General features: G+C 48.8%; 3 protein-coding genes and 1 long non-coding RNA gene across 9 annotated transcripts in view; 1 reads left to right on the plus strand and 3 right to left on the minus strand.

Moving 5' to 3' along the window:
- The window catches only part of LOC308475059 (uncharacterized protein), a 343,827-nt gene that overhangs the window by 92,389 nt on the left and 231,076 nt on the right, over positions 1-20,362 (minus strand). The gene's annotated exons all lie outside the window — the stretch shown is intronic.
- The window catches only part of LOC308475087 (uncharacterized protein), a 171,835-nt gene that overhangs the window by 17,585 nt on the left and 133,888 nt on the right, over positions 1-20,362 (plus strand). The window lies entirely within an intron of this gene.
- Positions 494-18,246, minus strand: LOC308476322 (uncharacterized protein). Its single transcript, XM_081003861.1, has 2 exons — positions 16,333-18,246; positions 494-2,498 (listed from the first exon to the last, which is right to left on the minus strand). Exons 1-2 carry the CDS (start codon positions 17,300-17,302, stop codon positions 1,546-1,548), a joined length of 1,923 nt encoding a protein of 640 aa, XP_080859987.1. The 5' UTR covers positions 17,303-18,246; the 3' UTR covers positions 494-1,545.
- LOC308475476 lies at positions 11,785-13,189 on the minus strand. Its single transcript, XR_013985241.1, has 2 exons — positions 12,336-13,189; positions 11,785-11,976 (listed from the first exon to the last, which is right to left on the minus strand). It is a non-coding gene; the product is annotated as an uncharacterized lncRNA (long non-coding RNA).

The following is a 20,362-nucleotide window of genomic DNA, read 5'->3' on the forward strand; positions in this document are numbered from 1 at the left end:
GGAGTTATCACCAGCTCTTATAGGGGAACAGCACCTGGGTGATATAACCTGCCTGGGGCTAAATATAGTCACTCACCTTAGCAGATTGTAGAATCTCCCTTTGAAGAAGTGGCCATGCTGTGCCCAGTGCCCTTGCCAGCCTCTCTAGGATCCGGTGGCGGGAACTGCTGCCAGGTCTTATTTATAGGTCAGTCTGGTCAGCACCCAAGAGGAGGCTTCTAATTCCCTTCAGCCTCCGCCAGTTGCATTCAAAGACCTCTGTGGGCAAGGATGCCTCCCTCTCCCCTCTTCCTTAGATAGCCAACAGGTGCTCTTGGGAACAAGAGTACTTTTTCCAGCATACACACAGACACACTCTTCACTTTCCAGATCAACATTATGATCTAAGTACCTTTGTGAGTGGGGAAGCTCTCCCATCTATTTTCCTACTTAAAATCTCTTCTAACCTGAAGTAGTTCTTCCTTTTATGGCAGTGTTGGGATTTATTTATTAATTTTTTTAAAAAACAGCTGCACACAAAATATATGTGGAACATCTGGCTAGCTAGTAGTACATGTGAAAAGGATCTAGGGGTCTTAGCGGACCACAGGCTTAACGTGAGTCAGCAATGTGATGCAGCAGCAAAGAAAGGCCAATGCTGTTCTAGGCTTTATCAACAGAATTATAGTGTTCCAATCACAGAAAGTAATTGTACCGCTCTATTCTGCCTTCGTTAGGCCACACCTGGGGTATTACATCCAGTTCTAGATTACCCTCAGGATCCCTTTCAACTCTGTTAGTGTTGTTTTTGGCATCTGCCTGTCTCAGGCTCCCTTTCATTTTAAGAGTCTTGTGCTCTGGAGATCCTTGTGACCATGACAGGGAATTATAGCAGGTACAATAGGGTTCCGGGTACAGGGATTTCTGAGCTGTCTACATACAACAAATGTTTATTTACTATATCACAAAAAAGTTACACAAAACTTGTAGTATAACAAAAACCATATAAGGGGCTTACAATTCATGTAAAACAGTTGCAAACACATTTTAAAAAGATGAATCTAAATTTGACATAAATACAGCTGCAGAGAGAATAAAACAAATTAAGCATATTCTGTATATTATGGGCTATAGCCAATGCCAGTCCCGCTCAGAGTAGGCCCGTTAACCCTAAGTTACTCATGACCATTAGATTCCAGTGGGTCTGCTCTGAGTAGGACTAACATTGGATAAAGCCGTATATACTTACAGAAGCACGAACAATTTCACAGATATGTTGAACACCAGATATAACATCAATAAAGCACAAAAAGACTTTGGGTGGTATTCAGCTAAGTTTTATTCAAGAGTAGACCCACTGAAATTAATGGGCCTAACTTAGTCATATTCATTAATTTTGATGGGTCTATTCTGAGTAAGAGTCAGTTGAATACCACCCGTTAAGATGAAAAAACATGGGATTAAAAAAAAGTGCTTACACCCTTACTACTTTTTAATATTTCTTTACTGTCTGCGGCTTTCTAGATGTTGCATTCAACACTGCAAGCCTTTATTGAGAGAGTGTTGTTATGTAGGTCGCTTCCTCCTGAGAACTATGTGAGTCACTCGTTCACGGATCTCCTTGGTCTTCACACCATACACAATGGGGTTCAGCATGGGCGGGAAAAGGAGGTAGAAGTTGGCCAGAAGGATGTGAACATGAGGCTGAACATGATGGCCAAATCTGTGTGTTAAGATGGTGAAAAGAGCTGGGGTGTAGGAGACCAGGATCACCACCACGTGAGGTGCACAGGTGCTGAAAGCCTTATAGCGGGCGTCTTTTGACGGCAGAGCCATGACAGCCCTGGCGATCATGCTGTAGGACAAAGTGATGAACAGCAAATCCACCCCCACTACGAGGAGAGCCACCAGAAGCCCATAGACAACATTGGCAAGGATGCTTGAGCAGGCCAGCTTCACCACAGCCATGTGCTCACAGTAAGTGTGGGGGATGACGTTGGTCTTGCAGTATGGAAGACGGGCTGCCAAGATGATGATTGGGATGATGAAGACTGTGCCTCTCAGGATGACCCCTGCTCCAATCTTGGCCAGCAGTGGGTTGGTTAGGATGGAGTCGTATCTCAGAGGATTGCAAATAGCTACGTAACGGTCAAAGGCCATTGCTACAAGCACTGTCGACTCCATGATGGAGAAGGAGTGGATGAAGAACATTTGGACCATGCAGGCACCAAAATCTATTTCCCCAGCTCGGAACCAGAGGATGCAGAGCATCTTGGGCAGGGTGGAGGTGGAGAGCACCAGGTCTATGCTAGCAAGCATGCAGAGGAAGATGTACATGGGCTTGTGGAGGCTCTGCTCTGTTTTGATTGTATACAGTATGGTGCAGTTTCCTAGCAATGTGATGACATACATTGAAGAAAGAGGGATGGAGAGCCAGTAGTAGGACGCTTCCAGACCAGGGATACCCAGCAGGATAAAGGAGTAGGGGGTGGCATAGCTCCCGTTAAATACAGACATCACTCATGGGAGGCATGGCGCATGGATAGTCTTGCTGGCTGCAGTGGAGGGAAGAGCCAGAAATTGAGACAGCATGTGAACTTTGTGCATCCTCAACAATGAAAGCATTCCCCTGATAAATAACTTTAAAGGTGTCAGTATGAATAGCATAAATTAGGGATTCCCTTAGGTGTAGACTTGGGGAAAGCTAGGCATTACAAGGGTCTGGAAACCAAGCCTTACGAGGAACAGTTGAGAGACTTGGGGATGCTTTGCCTGAAGAAGAGAAGACTGAGAGGTGATATGATGACCATCTTCAAATATCTAAAAGTCCATCTCATGGATGATGGACCAAGCTGGTTTTCTGCTGCTCTGGTGGATAGGACATTACGAAGAGCTTTTTGAAAGAGCTGTTCAGCAGTGGAATTGACTCTTTTGGAAAGTGGCGGACTCTCCTGCACTGGGTGTTTTTAAAGAGAGATTGGATGGCCATCTGTCAGAGATATTTTGGTCTTTGATTCCTGCTTTGCAAGAGGATGGACGAGATGACCCTTGTGTTACCTTCCAACCCTACAATTCTGTGAGTCTATATTTCATTCTAGCAGGCCAAGCACCTGCTCGTTTATGTGGAAGTAAACCCTATTGAGTTCATTTTTTGTTTTTGTTTTAATTACATTTATATACCAACCTTCATCTGAGGATCACAGGGAAGTTTACAATATAAAAACACAAAAATACATAATATGGTAAACAGTTGTGCTTACTTGAAAATAATGCATGGAAAAAATTGCTTTCTTAGAAAAATCTTGATAGTATGGGTTACATCCAGTGAATTGTGTTTAGCTGCCACTGAAATCAAATAGGACTTAAGTCGTGTGCTAAACTTTCCACATTGGTTCCAGTGGGGCTGAAGCACATCTATCATAATTGACATTTGGTGCAGTGAAGGGCAGCTATGTGTTCTGGGCAAGTGTCTCCCCTATTCTCATATCAAGTGGAGTGGGTATCCCTACAGACACAGCCTTGAGTTGCATGGAAGAAAGCGGGGAGATAAACGTTGTTAGATGCTGCTGAGCCCCTTCTCTATTATTGACATTTTCTTCCCACCCCAACAACCCCCAACCCTTGTCATGTAATAATAATAATAATAATTATTATTATTATTATTTTGTATTTGTACCCCACCCTCCCCGGCCGGAGCTGGGCTCAGAGTGGCTAACATCTTATAAATAATACAATATGCATAAAAACAAGCAATCAGTTGATTAAAATGCATCCCAAAATTAATTCAAATAAATTAAAGTTAAAGTTAAAACTGGACAAATAACAATCCTCAAGTGAAATTGAAAGCGGTTAATACTCGCCAGGACCAACTGTTTCCACTGATATTATAAGGACCTGTGAGCAGGCTGGGAAACCTCCTTCGTGCTTGTTCTTATACAAAGAGAAAACAAAGAGAGTCAGACTGAACCCTGACCAAAGGCATGGTGGAACAGCTCCGTCTTGCAGGCCCTGTGGAAGGATGTCAAATCTTGCAGGGCCCTGGTCTCTTGTGAGAGAGCATTCTGCCAGGCCGGGGTCACGTCCAAAAAGGCCCTGGCTCTGGTCAAGGCCAGTCTAATATCCCTGGGGCCCGGAATCTTCAGGGTGTTGTTATTTGCAGACTGTAAGGTCCTCCATGGGACATACCAGGAGAGGCGGTCCCATAGGTACGAGGGTCCTAGGCCATATAGGGCTTTAAAGGTTAAAACCAGCACCTTAAACCTGAACCTGTACTCCACTGGGAGCCAGTGCAGCTGGTAAAGCACTGGGTGAATGGGATCCCGCGGCAAAGACATAGAATAAAACATTTTATCACTGCAGTTGGAGGCAGCAGTGCTTCTGAATGCCAGTTACTGGAAACAGGCATCTGTTTCACCATTGTGAAAACAGGATGTTCTTGCATTTCCTACTGGAACTGTATATATGTATATGTTCCCTTGCACCTAATTCTGGAAATATCCTAACAGAATGACATTGTTCTCTCGGATGCTGTTTGTCAAGTTCTTTTTCGAGGGGAGGGGAGGCAATATTTTCTGGCCATTATGGTAAGTACACCAGTAAATGGGTTCAACAAGTGCATTATCTTTATTCTAAAATTACCCTCTCCTAGAACTTCCTGCACATTCTGCTGGTATATGGCATTTTAAAAAGGCATATTTTATTAATTACTTTCTTATGCATGCACACACATACACTTAGTCAATGGGCATGCAATTTTTGATACAGTAATTTTTTAAACAAAATATATGTCATTTTCTGAAATCGTTATTTACTAAAAACCAGCTTACAGAAAGTACAGAGAAAGTAAAATGTTGAGTGTGTGTCCAATATCCTCCAGTGCTTTAAAAAACCCCGACTCACATTCTCCCGGTTGGGGTCTGTATTGTTATTGCATTAAACTAATAGGCTCACGGGCATTGCTTTGTACTTTAGATTTTCTTTCACTTACTCAGATAGTACTTGTAAGCCACTTTCCACTTAGCAATGTAGTAGGGAGTCCTTGGAGCACCCCACAATCGCCTAACCTTGACTCCCTTAGGTTCAGGTCCAGGTCGCAAGCAACAGACTCTTTGTCTTTGCCTTGTGGTGTGGCGAGGCAAGGCTCGTGGTGGTGGTGGTCCCTCACCCTCCCCTTCCAATTTCCCAGTAATAACAAAGGAGTGCCCAAATGATATTTTTACCCTCTAGAAAGAAAGACCCCAGACCATCAAGGTCTGGTGTATTTTTATCCCCGTACTAAGCAATAGCCTAACAAAATCCAGTACAGAACCAAATTATGTGGCTCTGTGCAGTGCTCAAAGGCAAGTGAAGGTCCCGGGTGTCAGCCAGAGTAATCCAGTGGTGATACTCACTTCTGGTGCTGAGCAACAGGCGCTTGAAACAAACATGCTAACTTCACGGGGGCAACAGCAGGAGGAGGAACCATCGGCCTTTGCATGTCCTGCCCCTTAGCTGTTCCCTGTGGGAAGCAGGATCCTGGACTTTGGTCTGACACAGCAGACTCTTCTTATGTCTTTATGTGCTCTAGGAGTAGAGGGAGCATTTATCCAGCTTTCTTCAGTGCCGCACTGTGTGCAGATGGCCCCAGTGGTTCTGAAAGCACAAGATTTCCCTCTGGATCAGTAGTTTAGGCTGTTTTGTCTCTTTATGGCCTCCTCTCAGGGTTTCTGTGATGGCCTGGGATTCCGATTCGGAGGATGAAACAGAGGAATCCCAGCCTGCACAGGAGTCCCCGCCTCCAGGGCCGGCTGAACTGGGGCAAGGCCTAGATGCTGAAGAGCCTGCACCTGTGGCAGTGCATCAGGAGCTGGCCCCAGGTGAAGCCCTTCTGGCCCCAGAGGGGCTTGACGACTCAGTGGCCACAGGTGAGCCTCCTCCAGGGCCCAGTAACCCTTCGGCCTCTCCTGATCTGCAGAGGCTTAGGGCAGAGAGGCGAAGGGAACTGGTTGCCCCCAGGAGGAGTGCTCGCCTTAAGGCCAGAGGAGGCGGGGCTCCTGGGGACCGGGACCGCCCCTGGCCTTAGAAGAGGATAAAAGCCCAGTCAGCCCGGCCCCAGGTTGCGGGAGCAACGTCGTTGTTGGCTTCGGACCTTCCTGTGTTCCTGATCCCTGCTCGGCCTCCTGTTCCTGACTATCCGGTACTCCTGTTCCCTGCTCGGCTTCCTGTTCCTGACTATCCGGTACTCCTGTTCCCTGCTCGGCCTCCTGTTCCCGACCATCCGGTGTTCCTGTTCCCTGCACAGCCTCCTGTTCCAGCGTTCCTGTTCCCCGCCCGGCTCTCTGCCTCGGACCTTGCCCCTCTTCGTGTGGACTCTGCTACACCCAAGGTACCTTACCCCCGGGACCAGCACAGTTTGCTCCCGCCACACCCGCACTTCCCCTTCGTAGGGGTGCGTTCGGGAAGAGCCAGAGGCCATGGCTGAACAGGCGGCTGCACTGGTGGCTTTGGCCCAGGAGAACCAGGCCTTGACTCACACCGTGCAGCAGCTCAGCGACGCGGTTGTGGCACTTCAGCAACGCTTGGAAGCCCTACCGGCTCCTGGGGCCGACGCCCCGGCTCCTGGCAAGTACCCAGTGGCTTTGCCTGAGAAATTTGATGGAGCCCCGGCCAGCTTTCCCATGTTCCTGGCCCAGGCCAAGCTGTATATTCAGGGGCGAGCCCGGAACTTTCCTGACGACCGCACCAAGGTGCACTTTTTGATTAGTTTGTTAAAGGACCAGGCGGCCAAGTGGGCGTTGCCGCTTCTCAGGCAAGACTCCCCCTTGCTGGCAGACTATACGGGGTTTTGCAATCGTTTGGAGGCCGCGTTCGGCAACCCCCAGAAAGAGAGTCAAGCCAACCGGGCGATTCGGCGTTTGAAACAGGGCAAGTCCACGGTGGCCACATATACCACGGAGTTTCGGCTGTTGGCACAGGACTTGACCTGGAATGACTCGGCACTGCGGGACCAGTATCTCGAAGGGCTTTCGGACGAGGTACTGGACCAGTTGGCCACAATGGAACGCCCCACCACGCTGGACACTCTCATTCAACGGAGTCTACAAATAGACGACCGGTTGGAGGATCGTCGTCAGGCCCGGGGTCGCCGACACCTCCAGTTCACGGCACCAGCTTTTTCCGGCAGCCCCACGGTCACAACTGATTTAACGGAGGAGCCTATGCAGCTCGGGGCAGTGCGGCCACGCCTTTCCCCCGCAGAGAAGGCGCGGCGTCGGGAGGGAAATCTCTGTCTTTACTGTGGCGGAAGTGGACACTTCGCTCTGTCCTGCCCTGAGAAACGCCAGCTGCAGGGAAACCGCCAACCCCAGTAGCTGATGGCCCTAGCTACCGGGGGTCCCAAACCGTACAGAATGGGCCCGCACCAATGGACTTGCAACATCTTATGGTTTCGGTACGTTTATACCCTCCAGGTGGGCCCTGGATCCTCACCCATGCTTTGGTAGATTCAGGGGCAACCCGCTCCTATATGGACGCTGCTTTTGCCGCCCATCATCAGGTGCCACTTCGGAACAAGCCAGTACCGGTCCAGGTGGAAGCGATTGACGGACGACTCCTGCGTTCAGGTGCCGTTACTCAGGAGACCCAGCCCCTGGTCCTGTGTCTCCAGCAGCACCGGGAGTTGCGAACTTTGGACATTGCCTCTATGCCCCGCTTCCCCCTGGTGCTCGGGATGGACTGGCTGGAAGCCCACAACGTTCAGATTGACTGGGTCAAACGGACCGTGCACTTCCCAGACCCATGTTCCCATGCTCAATCCGGAACGCTGGCGGCCGCGCCCTCAGAGGAGGCAGCACCCACGCTCCCAGCCGTGTACCAGGACTACCAGGACGTGTTCGAGGAACGGGGGGCAGACCAGCTGCCGCCGCATCGGCCTTTTGACTGCAGCATAGACCTCCAACCCGGAGCGCCTTTACCAGTGAGTCGCTTATATTCCCTAACAGAGCCAGAGCGCGAGGCTTTGCAGGACTTCTTGCGCAAGAACCTGGAGCGTGGGTTCATTAGGCCTTCCACCTCGCCTACCGCGGCACCAGTGCTTTTCGTTAAGAAGAAATGTGGGGAACTCCGCCCTTGCCATGATTACCGAGCCCTGAACAAAATTACCGTCCCAGACCGATACCCCTTGCCCCTTATCTCGGAGCTGCTGGAGCGGGTGCAAGGGGCACAGGTGTTCACCAAGCTGGACCTCCGGGGGGCCTACAACTTGATTCGGATCCGAGCCGGGGATGAGTGGAAGACAGCGTTTGGGACCCGGTACGGGCAGTTCGAATATTTGGTTATGCCTTTCGGTTTGTGCAACGCGCCTGCTGTGTTCCAACGCTACATCAACCACGTGTTTCAGGACTTGTTAGACAAGTACGTGGTGGTGTATTTGGATGACATACTGATTTACTCCCGTGACCCGGCTTGCCATGAGGGACATGTCCGGACCGTGCTGCAGCGCTTGCGTGAGCACCGTTTGTACGCAAAGCTCAGCAGGTGCGAGTTCCATCAGCGGACTGTGGACTTCCTTGGTCACCGGCTCTCTCCAGATGGGGTGCAAATGGACCCGGGGAAGGTGACAGCGGTTCAAGAATGGGCGGCACCCCGGAACCGCAAGGACCTGCAGCGTTTCCTGGGGTTCGCCAATTACTACCGGACCTTCATCGCTGATTATGCTCATCGCACCACCCCGTTGACCCGGCTACTGCGCCCAAAGACGCCGTTTTCCTGGGACAAGGAGGCAGAGGAGGCGTTTCAGGGGTTGAAGGCCTGTTTCCAGAGGGCACCAATCTTACAACATCCTGACCCCTCTCGACCCTTTGTGGTGGAGACCGACGCTTCCAGTACGGCTCTCGGTGCCGTCTTGTCTCAACAGATTGGTCCTGAAGCGCCACTCTTACCCTGTGCCTTCTATTCTCGCCAGCTCCTACCAGCGGAGCGTAACTATACTGTGTGGGAGCGGGAACTACTGGCCATCAAGGTAGCCTTTGAGGTCTGGCGCCACCATCTTGAGGGGGCACGACATCCGGTGGAGGTGAGAACCGACCACCGGAACCTGGAGTACCTCCAGACCACCCGCAAGCTGAACCAAAGACAGATCCGGTGGGCGTTGTTCTTTTCCCGGTTCCAGTTCCGGATCCGCTACATCCCTAGCTCTCAGAATCAGAAGGCGGATGCCCTGTCCCGGAAACCTGAAGACAACACAGACACGGTACAGCAAGCAGAACCCACCACGATCCTACCTCCGGCTGCATTCCTGGCCACCCAGGAGGCGCAGCCACTGCAGGTTCGGGTGCGGGAACAGCAGCGGGTCGACGCTTGGGCCCAGGAACGACTCCGGGAGCTGGCTGAAGGGTCCAGCCCACAGTATCCGGGGCTGGTCCTGCATCAGGGCCTCCTGCTGCACCACGGTCGTCTGTACATCCCGCCAGGGCCACTGCGGCTGGAGGTTCTCCGGATGGCCCATGATGCCCCAGCAGCGGGGCACTTTGGACGGTATCGGACCACCCATCTGGTCAGTCGTGAGTTTTGGTGGCCCCGCCTGAAGGCTGACGTGGCTCGCTACGTTGCTGGTTGTGATGTCTGCCGGCGCACCAAGGGACCTACCGGGCGACCCCCCGGCCTACTTCAGCCATTGCCAGTTCCACCGCGCCCTTGGCACACAGTTTCGTTGGACTTTGTAGTGGACTTACCCTCGTCTCGTGGCTGTACCTGCCTTCTGGTTTTCTCCGACCATTTCACCAAGATGGTGCACTGCGCTCCCTGTCCATCTGTACCCACAGCCAAGGAAACTGCTCAGCTGTACCTTCAGCATGTCTTCCGCCTGCATGGACTACCTGAGCGCGTGGTGTCCGACCGGGGCGTTCAGTTCACATCCCGGTTCTGGCGAGCATTACACCAGACCCTCGGGACAGAGGTCTGCCTCTCGTCAGCCTACCACCCACAGACCGATGGCCAGACGGAACGGGCGAACGCGGTGCTGGAGCAGTACCTCCGGTGTTACTGCAGCTACCAGCAGGATGACTGGGTCGACCACCTGGCATTGGCGGAGTTCGCCTATAACAACGCGGTGAATGCGTCCACCCAGCAGACCCCGTTCCAGGCCAGTTATGGTTATCATCCACGGCTGTTTCCAGAGGTGCTGCCGGCATCCGCGGTCCCGGCGGTGAAGGAGTGGCTTCAAGAGCTCCAGTCCCAGCAACAGCTTTTGGTGGAGCAACTGCACCAGGCCAAGGAAGCGTACAAAGCCCAGGCCGACCGCCACCGCCAGGTGGGGCCGGAACTTCGCGTCGGTGACCTGGTTTGGCTCTCCACTCGCCACCTCCACCCCTCTCGACCTTCGCGGAAGTTGGACGCCCGCTTCACCGGCCCGTTCCCTATCGTAGACCAAATCTCTCCTGTGGCATTCCGTCTCCGGTTACCCGCAACCCTGAAGGTTCACCCGGTCTTCCACAGGTCCCTTTTGAGTCCGGTGGCCCCACCCGACGAGTTCCACCCGAACCGTCCCCGACCGCAGCCAGTGTTGGTTCGGGGAGAGCCTGAGTACGAGGTGGAACGCATCCTGGACTCCCGTTACCGCAGGGGAAAGCTGCAGTATCTCATTGACTGGAAGGGGTACGGACCGGAGGACCGTTCCTGGGAACCAGCGGCCAATGTCCACGCACCTGCCTGCCTCCGAGAGTTCCACGCGACGTACCCCGGCAAGCCGGGTCCGGACCCTCGGTTGAGGGGGGGGCCTGGGAGGGGGGATGGTGTGATGGCCTGGGATTCCGATTCGGAGGATGAAACAGAGGAATCCCAGCCTGCACAGGAGTCCCCGCCTCCAGGGCCGGCTGAACTGGGGCAAGGCCTAGATGCTGAAGAGCCTGCACCTGTGGCAGTGCATCAGGAGCTGGCCCCAGGTGAAGCCCTTCTGGCCCCAGAGGGGCTTGACGACTCAGTGGCCACAGGTGAGCCTCCTCCAGGGCCCAGTAACCCTTCGGCCTCTCCTGATCTGCAGAGGCTTAGGGCAGAGAGGCGAAGGGAACTGGTTGCCCCCAGGAGGAGTGCTCGCCTTAAGGCCAGAGGAGGCGGGGCTCCTGGGGACCGGGACCGCCCCTGGCCTTAGAAGAGGATAAAAGCCCAGTCAGCCCGGCCCCAGGTTGCGGGAGCAACGTCGTTGTTGGCTTCGGACCTTCCTGTGTTCCTGATCCCTGCTCGGCCTCCTGTTCCTGACTATCCGGTACTCCTGTTCCCTGCTCGGCTTCCTGTTCCTGACTATCCGGTACTCCTGTTCCCTGCTCGGCCTCCTGTTCCCGACCATCCGGTGTTCCTGTTCCCTGCACAGCCTCCTGTTCCAGCGTTCCTGTTCCCCGCCCGGCTCTCTGCCTCGGACCTTGCCCCTCTTCGTGTGGACTCTGCTACACCCAAGGTACCTTACCCCCGGGACCAGCACAGTTTCATTATGCATTCACAGCTCTGCTGGTTCCCACCCTCCGATGAAAGACTCAGGCTCCCAACTCAGGAAATCCCAAAGTTTTATTAATGAAATGAGCAGGTGGTCTCGGCATCAGCTCAAAGTACAGGTTACACAGTTGGAAGGGTGCACCAGCAGCAGCTAGAATACATGGTTAAAGGTAAAGGGACACCTGACATTTAGGTCCAGTCGCGAATGACTCTGGGCTTGCAGCACTCATCTCGCTTTACAGGCCGAGTGAGCCGGCGTTTGTCCGCTTCCGCAGACAGTTTTTCCAGGTTATGTGGCCAGCATGACTAAGCCGCTTCTGGCGAAGCCAGAGCAACGCACAAAAACACCGTTTACCTTCCCGCCGGAGCGGTACCTATTTATCTACTTTCACTGTGTGCTTTCGAACTGCTAGGTTAGCAGGAGCTGGGACCGAACAACTGGAGCTCACCCTGTCTCGGGGCCTCAAACCGCTGACCTTCCGATAGGCAAGCCTGACGGGCACAGTGGTTTAAACCACAGTGCCACCCGCATCCCTAGGATACATGGTGTCGGAGCCAGCCGTACAAATGGCGAAGTTTAGCATAAAATTATGACACAGAGAGCCAGCAATATTTTCATGATGGTAGGAGCAGCTCCTCTCGAACTTCCCTCTCCTCCTCCTGCAAACTTCTTTATTTCTTTGTCCCTCTCCAGCCGCATGGCTGTTTGCCAGTGTCTCACGTTACCTCATCCGGTCAAGGCTTTTATTGCCCCCTTCACCATATAGGGCAATCACTGCCCAGAGGAAACACAACTGCATTACATTCCAATACATTGTAAAGCTCAGAGTGCTGGTCAGCCGAGGTCAGGGGGCACCCTGCAATATTACAAGCCTTTACCGTGGCGTTATGACTCCCACAACATGGTTAGGAATAAGCAAAGACATCCCAACACTTGACATGCCCGTTTTGCTGTCCCTTTAAAGGAAAGGAGCAGGGCCCTTCACTTGGGCTACTGTTGTCCCAGGTGGGAAGGTTAAAATTGAAAGCAAACACCTACCTGGGGCAAGGGACTGAATCTGTGCCTGTGCCAATGGTGGTGCATAGTTGCTAATGGGACTGAAGTCCAGCCCTCTGACTTGCCCTCCACTTGGCCATCCCCACTGACTGGCCTACCGGCTCTTCAGCTACAGGACGAGCCTCTTTCCCACAGGAGGCAGTGACGACAGCCGACCTGGATGGTTTTAAAAGAGGATCAGACAAATTCATGGAGGAAGAGAAGGCTATGGATGGCAACGAGCCAGGATGGCTCTGCTCTTCCTCCACAGCTGGAGGTAATACTTATTCCAGCAACTGGTATTCAGGACCATTGCTGCCTCCAGCTGTGGAAACAGAGCATAGCCAACGTGGCTAGTAGCCTTTTTGATTTCTTTTTATTTTTTATTATGACAAAGTAATAATAATAAATAAATAAGAATAAAAATGTGCACCTCACCCCAAGACCATTCCATTATAACTATCCAGCCTCCCAAAATTTCAACACCTCTTGCGATGGGTTGACCTTTTCCATTTTAACAGTGCAAATTCTGCAAACACCTTCCATATCTCCTCAAAATCATTTCTGCTGCATATTCCCCATCTTAATAGCACATGTTAATTTATCATGGATAGCTATATCCCACAGCTCTTTGTACCATTCTTCCATTTTATACTGATACGGAATGGGGGGGCATGTCTTCTTCACCTTCTTCTTCGCTACAATACAGTGGTGCCCCGCAAGACGAATGCCTCGCAAGACGGAAAACCCGCTAGACGAAAGGGTTTTCCGTTTTTGAGTTGCTTCGCAGGACGAATTTCCCTATGGGCTTGCTTCGCAAGACGAAAATGTCTTGCGAGTCTTGAGATTTTTTTTCCCGCTTTTCCCCCCCTTTATCTAATCCGCTAAGCCTTTAATAGCCTTTAATAGCCTTTTAGCAGCTAATCCGCTAAGCCTTTAAGCCTTTAATAGCCGCTAAACCGCTAATAGCGCTAATCCGTTAAACCGCTAATAGGGTTGCTTCGCAAGACGAAAAAACCGCTAGACGAAGACTCTCGCGGAACGGATTAATTTCGTCTTGCGAGGCACCACTGTATATCCATTTATTTCCTAGTCCAATTGTCAATGTCAAAAGGGACTAAAATCTATAAAATTCATAGAAAATCAACGTGCCAATTTGCTCAATTTCTCTAGGACTCTATGACACCTCCCCTGTCCTCCATAATCCCTCAAGCAAGGTGTCAAGGCCCTAATCCTGTCAAATCACTCTGCCAAGCCTTTCCTCTGGGCAATGCCAGGTGGCAGACTAGGCATACATGGACCATTGTCTTCTCATCACTGGTACTCAGGATGTGCTTATCTGCGCATATCTCCAGCTCTGCATATTCCCCCTCCCTCCTCCATATGTTAATCCTGTGTAACCCAACCTCTTCTTCTTCTTCTTTTTTATAAGATATTTATTAAGATTTTTAAAAATATTACAATAAAAATGAAAAAAAATAACAAAAATACAAAATAAAAATAGTTAAAAACACACAGATTTTCCATTACTTATTTTCCTTTAGCTTGTTTCCCGGACCTCCTCATACCTCCCTTTTTTGTATTCCACTTCAATCTGTTGGTTCAGCAAATCCTTACCCTCTTTAATTATCCTAATCCTTGATCTTAAAAATAATAGCATTAGATTTTTACCTATTTATAACCCTTTTTTCATATTCCCTTAAAGCATTACAGCTGGAAACCACTTAATTTCTATCCAACATCATTCTAATATTCATTAATTTAACAATATTTCTGTAGATAATCTTTGAATTTCTTCCACTCTTCTTCCACCGACTCTTCTCCCTGGTCTCGGATTCTGCCAGTCATTTCTGCCAATTTCATATAGTCCATCAGCTTCATCTGCCATTCTTCCAAAGTGGGTATATCTTGTGTCTTCCAATACTTTGCAATGAGTATTCTTGCTGCTGTTGTGGCGTACATAAAAAAAGTTCTATCCTTCTTTGACACCAATTGGCCGACTATGCCCAGGAGAAAGGCCTCTGGTTTCTTCAAGAAGGTATATTTAAATACCTTTTTCAGTTCATTATATATCATTTCCCAGAAAGCCTTAATCCTTGGGCACGTCCACCAAAGGTGAAAGAATGTACCTTCGGTTTCTTTACCTTTCCAACATTTATTATCGGGCAAATGATAGATTTTTGCAAGCTTGACTGGGGTCATGTACGACCTGTATATCATTTTCATAATATTCTCTCTTAGGGCATTACATGCCGTAAATTTCATACCTGTGGTCCATAACTGTTCCCAGTCAGCAAACATAATATTATGTCCAACATCTTGTGCCCATTTAATCATAGCAGATTTACAGCAAGTTATACATTCTTGACAAATTCTTAGTTTTGGGTTCTAACAATTCTGTTTCTAGTTTTGATTTTTCCACCTGGAAGCCAATTTTCTTATCCAAATTGTATGCCTCCATTATCTGATAATAATGAAGCCAATCTCGCACTTTGTTTTTTAATTTCTCGAAACTCTGCAATTTCAATTTGTCTCCTTCTGTAACCCAACCTCTTCCTAATGTATTCATGACGGAATCCTGTGTAACCCAACCTCTTCTTAATGTATTCATGATGTAATCTGTGTAACCCAACCTCTTCTTAATGTATTCATGATGTAACTGGGATGTATTTTGCACTGTATTCTGGGACATGGAGGGAAGTTTCAAAAGTTCATGTCGCCCCTTTCTCGCTGTTCAATCTCACCTTGAACCTGTTGCGCAATAAACTTGGATCTTCTGCAGCTTCCTCCTGTCTCCGGCTGAGCTCATTTTCCTCCGCAGGGACCCGCGGACTTAGTCCGACGAGCTGGGTGGCAGAGCAGCCTCGCACCCAGATTTTACCATAACAATACTCACCTTGCCCCTTCCGCTTCCTTGCTATAATAACTCCTGTAGCTGTCAATAAATTTGTGAGCAAGACCTTCATAGCCTTCAAACCTCCCACCCCATCATAAATTGATAATAGTGCTACCTCTAGGCTTTCAGCCAGCTTTAACCCAGTGATTTCTGTTATCTCCTTAAACACCCTTTGCCAAAAAATTGTACATATTTACACACCCACCACATGTGAACACATAGCAAATCCCTCTGCATTATTTCCATATCTTTATTTTCCAATTCTCTCCTTTTTATCTTTAGCCAAATGGGCGGTTGTATAAGTAATAAATTATTATTATTATTATTATTATTATTATTGATAACTTCTTTTATCTTTACCATTAATATATTGGTTTTCCAGCCTCCTAATTTCTTCTTCTAATTCTCTCATCTCTTGTTTTCCCCCCAATTTACTGGATTCCCTAATACTAATTCCCCTCATCACTTCTTTCATCTTATCTCATATTATTGCTTGAGTACTTTGCACCTTCTCCTTAATCTCCCATGTGTCTAATAATTCTTTCCCCATCCTATTTACTGTTTGGCTATTATGGAAGATCCTCGTATCTAACCTCCATCTTCTGGCTTCCTTATAATCTTTCTTTATTTTTAATACCATATTAACCAATGCGTGTTTGGTTACCTTTATGCTAGTAGCCTTTGACAGCCCTCTCCTCCATGAATTCACTTTTAAGGCCATCAAAGTTGTGGCCATCACAGCCTCCTGTGGGAGGGAGTTCCACAGTTTGCTCTGCATGAGGAAGCCCTTTTTATCTCTTCCGAATCTTGCAACATTCAGCTTCATTGGATGTTCCAAAGTGCCAGACAAATATAATTCCTAGCCTTTATACAAGAGATGGTTTTAACTGGAGATGCCTGGGATTGAACTTAAGGGGTTCTCCATCCAAACCCTGTGAGCCACCATTGAGCTATGTGCCCTCCCTGAAAGTTGTTCTTTGTCCACCTGAAATAAGGAATATAGTGAGAATCCTCTCCCTGATCATCTTGGTTTTCACCCCATATATAACAGGATTCAAAGTGGGGGGCACCAGAAGGTAGAGAATAGCCACTATAATGTGGATATGGTGGGGGACATTGTGGCCAAACCGGTGAGTGAGGAAAGTGAAGAGAGCTGGAATATAGAAAGAAAGAATAACACAGATATGGGATGCACAGGTCCCAAAGGCTTTCAAACGAGCTTCTTGGGATGGGAGTCTCAACACGGTCTTGAGGATCATGACATAGGACATAGCAATGATGAAGATATCGAATCCAACAACCACAAAAGCCACAAAGAGGCCGTAAACAACGTTGACTCGGATGTTCCCACAAGCCAGCTTCACCACAGCCATGTGCTCACAATAGGAGTGGGAAATGAATTGGTGGCCACAGTAGGGAAGCCTGTTAGCCAGGAAGGCAAAGGGGCTGATGAGGAGAACTGCACGCAGAAGAACGAGGCTGCCCAGGGTCCCTATGGCTTGCAAGGAGAGGATGGCCGAATGCTGGAGCGGGTAGCAAATGGCCACATAGCGGTCAAGTGCCATGGCCATGAGCACACCCGACTCGACAGACGAGAAGGCATGGATGAAAAACATCTGGGCCAGGCAGGCATGGAAGTCAATGGCCCCAGCACTGAGCCAGAAAACAGCCAGCATTTTGGGCATGGTGGAGGTGGAAAGAACTAGGTCGGTGATGGCCAGCATGGCCAGGAAAAGGTACATGGGCTCCTGCAGTCTGGGCTCAGTCTTGATCACGTAGAGAATGATGCTGTTTCCCAGGGCTGCAATGACATACATGGTGCACAAAGGGATGGCAATCCAAGCCTGCACCCACTCCAAGCCTGGTATGCCCACCAGGAGAAAGAAGGCAGGATGCTGCTGGGCACCACTGTCATTGACCGGCAACATGGCACACAGTGGACTCTTTGTTTCTGCCTCCAGCCTCTGGCATCAGAGCATCTCTGTTCCACTTCGCCGTATTCTTGTTGATCCAGTTGTCAGGTTCATTAGGCTTCTGCTACTCTGCGAGTTTTCAAGGAAAAGAACATTGGTCATATTTTGAAATTGGATATCATGTGACTTTCACTGTAAGAGGGAGAGGCTTGATGGACCCTGGTAGATCAATAGATTTTATTTATTTATTTCCTACAATTTCTATCTCACATCATTGTAGAAAAAAACTCAAAACCAATTACAAAAAAGATAAAACCATAAAATTATCAGCAGCAGCTCTCAGTTTGAGCCCTGTCCCATTTTTTCAAGCCAGTCATTTAACTTTGGAACAAGAGGGAGAGGGATTAATGCACCAAGGTTGCACCTTTTGCTAAAGAAAAGTATTTGGGCTTGGAGAACATGGTCACCATACTCAACATAAGCTTTTTACTAGGTTCTGCTCCTCCTCTGTTGGCAACCATTTGTCTTTCTTGCACTGGAGTCCTATTAGAACTCTGTTCTGTTAGGACTGAGATATAGAAGGAAAATGTAGCCGAAACAAGAATGTGCCCTCCAGCAGGATCTGTGATGCCTGTGCTGTTTGCATACCCTTGTTCTCTGTGATTCAGGACTCTTTTTTTTAAGAAGGAGAGCTTTGCTAGAGAAGACCAAAGTAAGCCCACTTAGCCCAGAACCCTCTTTCCCACAAGGCCACAAAGGAAAGTCCATTAGCAGTCATTAAAGCAACAACCACTGCCCCAACCCTTGCTTCCTCAAATCATAGATTTGTATAGTCCAACACCCTGCGAGGTTTGAATCACAGCTTCCCTGAGCTACAAGTTGAATAAAGAAATGGGTACCCTAAGCAAGGAAAAATAACAGCCCATTCAGTTGAAAACAGCTGTTGTGTTGTTTAGTCGTTTAGTCGTGTCTGACTCTTCGTGACCCCATGGACCAGAGCGCGCCATGCACTCCTGTCTTCCACTGCCTCCCGCAGTTTGGTCAAACGCATGCTGGTAGCTTCGAGAACACAGTCCAACCATCTCGTCCTCTGTCGTCCCCTTCTCCTTGTGCCCTCAACCTTTCCCAACATCAGGGTCTTTTCCAGGGAGTCTTCTCTTCTCATGAGGTGGCCAAAGTCTTGGAGCCTCAGCTTCACGATCTGTCCTTCCAGTGAGCACTCAGGGCTGATTTCCTTCAGCTGAAAACAGCTAGAATCAGAATATTTTTGGGAGGAGGGAATGAATTTTCCATGAAGGAAACTGAGTGAAAATTAGCAAAACTTACCCCTCTGAAAGTCTTAAGAGGTTTATTCTGCTGTGTACAATGAAAATACCCGTCTTGTTTGCACAATGTCATTGTGTTTGCTGAGATAACCGAAGAAGGTTTAAGTGGATGCTTGTGAATCGCTTTTGGGAGACCTGCTCCCTCTCCTGGGAGCTGGTGCTGATTATGGGCACATTCTGGGTGATTACTGCCATCTTCACTGGTGGGAAGCTCAAGTGCAAAAGAGAGAGAAAATGCAACCAGGGGCCCATCTCCCATATGGTGCCCTATTGGTTGTGCATCTACTAGGGGTGGCCAACTCCCAAGGGGGTTCAGGTCAAAGCTGTTGAGCTTTTTTAGGGAGGCCTAAGTTGTTGAGCTTCATTGGGGGGAGCCACTGATCTACCACAGACGATCTGCCTGCTGGACGTGCCTGTAGTACACTAACACACTGGCTCAATGCAGCTTGTGTGACATTAGGCAGGCGCCATCACTGTACTCTGAGATGCCTGCTTAAAACATTTTTCTTTCAGCAGGTCTATCCAGACACTTTGGGTAGGATAAAACTAATGAATCCTCCCAGTGGAGAGCCAGTGTGGTGAAGAGCGGTAGACTCATAATCTGGGGAACTGGGTTCGCGTCTCCGCTCCTCCACATGCAGCTGCTGACTGACCTTGGGCTAGTCACACTTCTTTGAAGTCTCTCAGTCCCACTCACCTCACAGAGTGTTTATTGTGGGGGAGAAAGGGAAAGGAGAATGTTAGCCACTTTGAGACTCCTTCGGGTAGTGATAAAGCGGGATATCAAATCCAAACTCCTCCTCCTCTTCTTCTTCTTCTTCTTCTTCTTCTTCTTCTTCTTCTTCTTCTTCATCAGAGCATAAGGAGAGCCTGCTGGGTCAGGCCAATAGGGCCCATCTAGTCCAGCATCCTGTTCTCATGGTGGCCAGCCAGGTGCCTCAAGGGGAAGCCCACACGTAGTGCCTTTTTGCAAGAACCCTCTCCCCTCTTGTGATCTCCAGGAACATTCCTGCCTCCAGCTGTGGAGGCAGAGCATAGCCATCATGGCTTCCACACCTGCATACCTCCTGTGATCCCTGAAGTTGGCTCTGTGGGCCCAGGAAAAGCCCCAGAATAGCATGTGTGGGAAGGAGAGGCAGGTTGCTCTGTTAGTCAAGGTGAAATGCTTGCACTGGTGGTACGTTCAACGTAGCTCAACGTTGAATTCCTCACATGATTTGGTGACACCTGCTCTTATATTTGTTTTAGATAATGTGTTCTGATGTTTTTAACAGTTTTTTAATGCTTGAGATTTTATTTCTTTTATTTTCAGTTGTATTTTGATGAATAGAATCAAGACTGAAGCTTTATGTAAATAAATAATATTTTTATTAATGCATTACAGACTTCTGTGTGATTATTTTGTTTAGAAGGAAAAAGCATCCTAGATAATTAATAATAAGGTTAAGCAACCTTGTCTCAGAAGTTTCCGCATTTCATGCTGCAAAGTGATGCTAACTAGATGTTAAACTAACACAAGTGAGTAAAAGGAGGAATAAATAATAAATAATGTTATTTATTATTATTATTCATTTAATTTCTATACCACTTTATATTTTAAAGAAAAAAATCTCAAAGCATGCATTACTGACTTCTACGTCTGTGTTCCTTACCTTTTGCTTTCCCTGAGATGTATTTATGCGTAATGTGACTTTCATTTCCCTTTGATACGCTTTGTGGATTATGCATACATATTTCATAAAGGTAAAGG

This window comes from Podarcis pityusensis, assembly GCF_964106645.2.
Source record: "Podarcis pityusensis genome assembly, chromosome: 4".
Classification (NCBI taxonomy): domain Eukaryota; kingdom Metazoa; phylum Chordata; class Lepidosauria; order Squamata; family Lacertidae; genus Podarcis; species Podarcis pityusensis.

Excerpts from the sequence above, each read along its gene's own strand:
- LOC308476322 (XM_081003861.1), bottom strand. The coding sequence starts at position 17,302 with ATGTTGCCGGTCAATGACAGTGGTGCCCAGCAGCATCCTGCCTTCTTT. Across the intron at positions 2,499-16,332 it reads AAGAACAACTTTCAGGGAGG|TGATGTCTGTATTTAACGGG; the intron begins GCACATAGCTCA and ends GCCTCCCATGAG.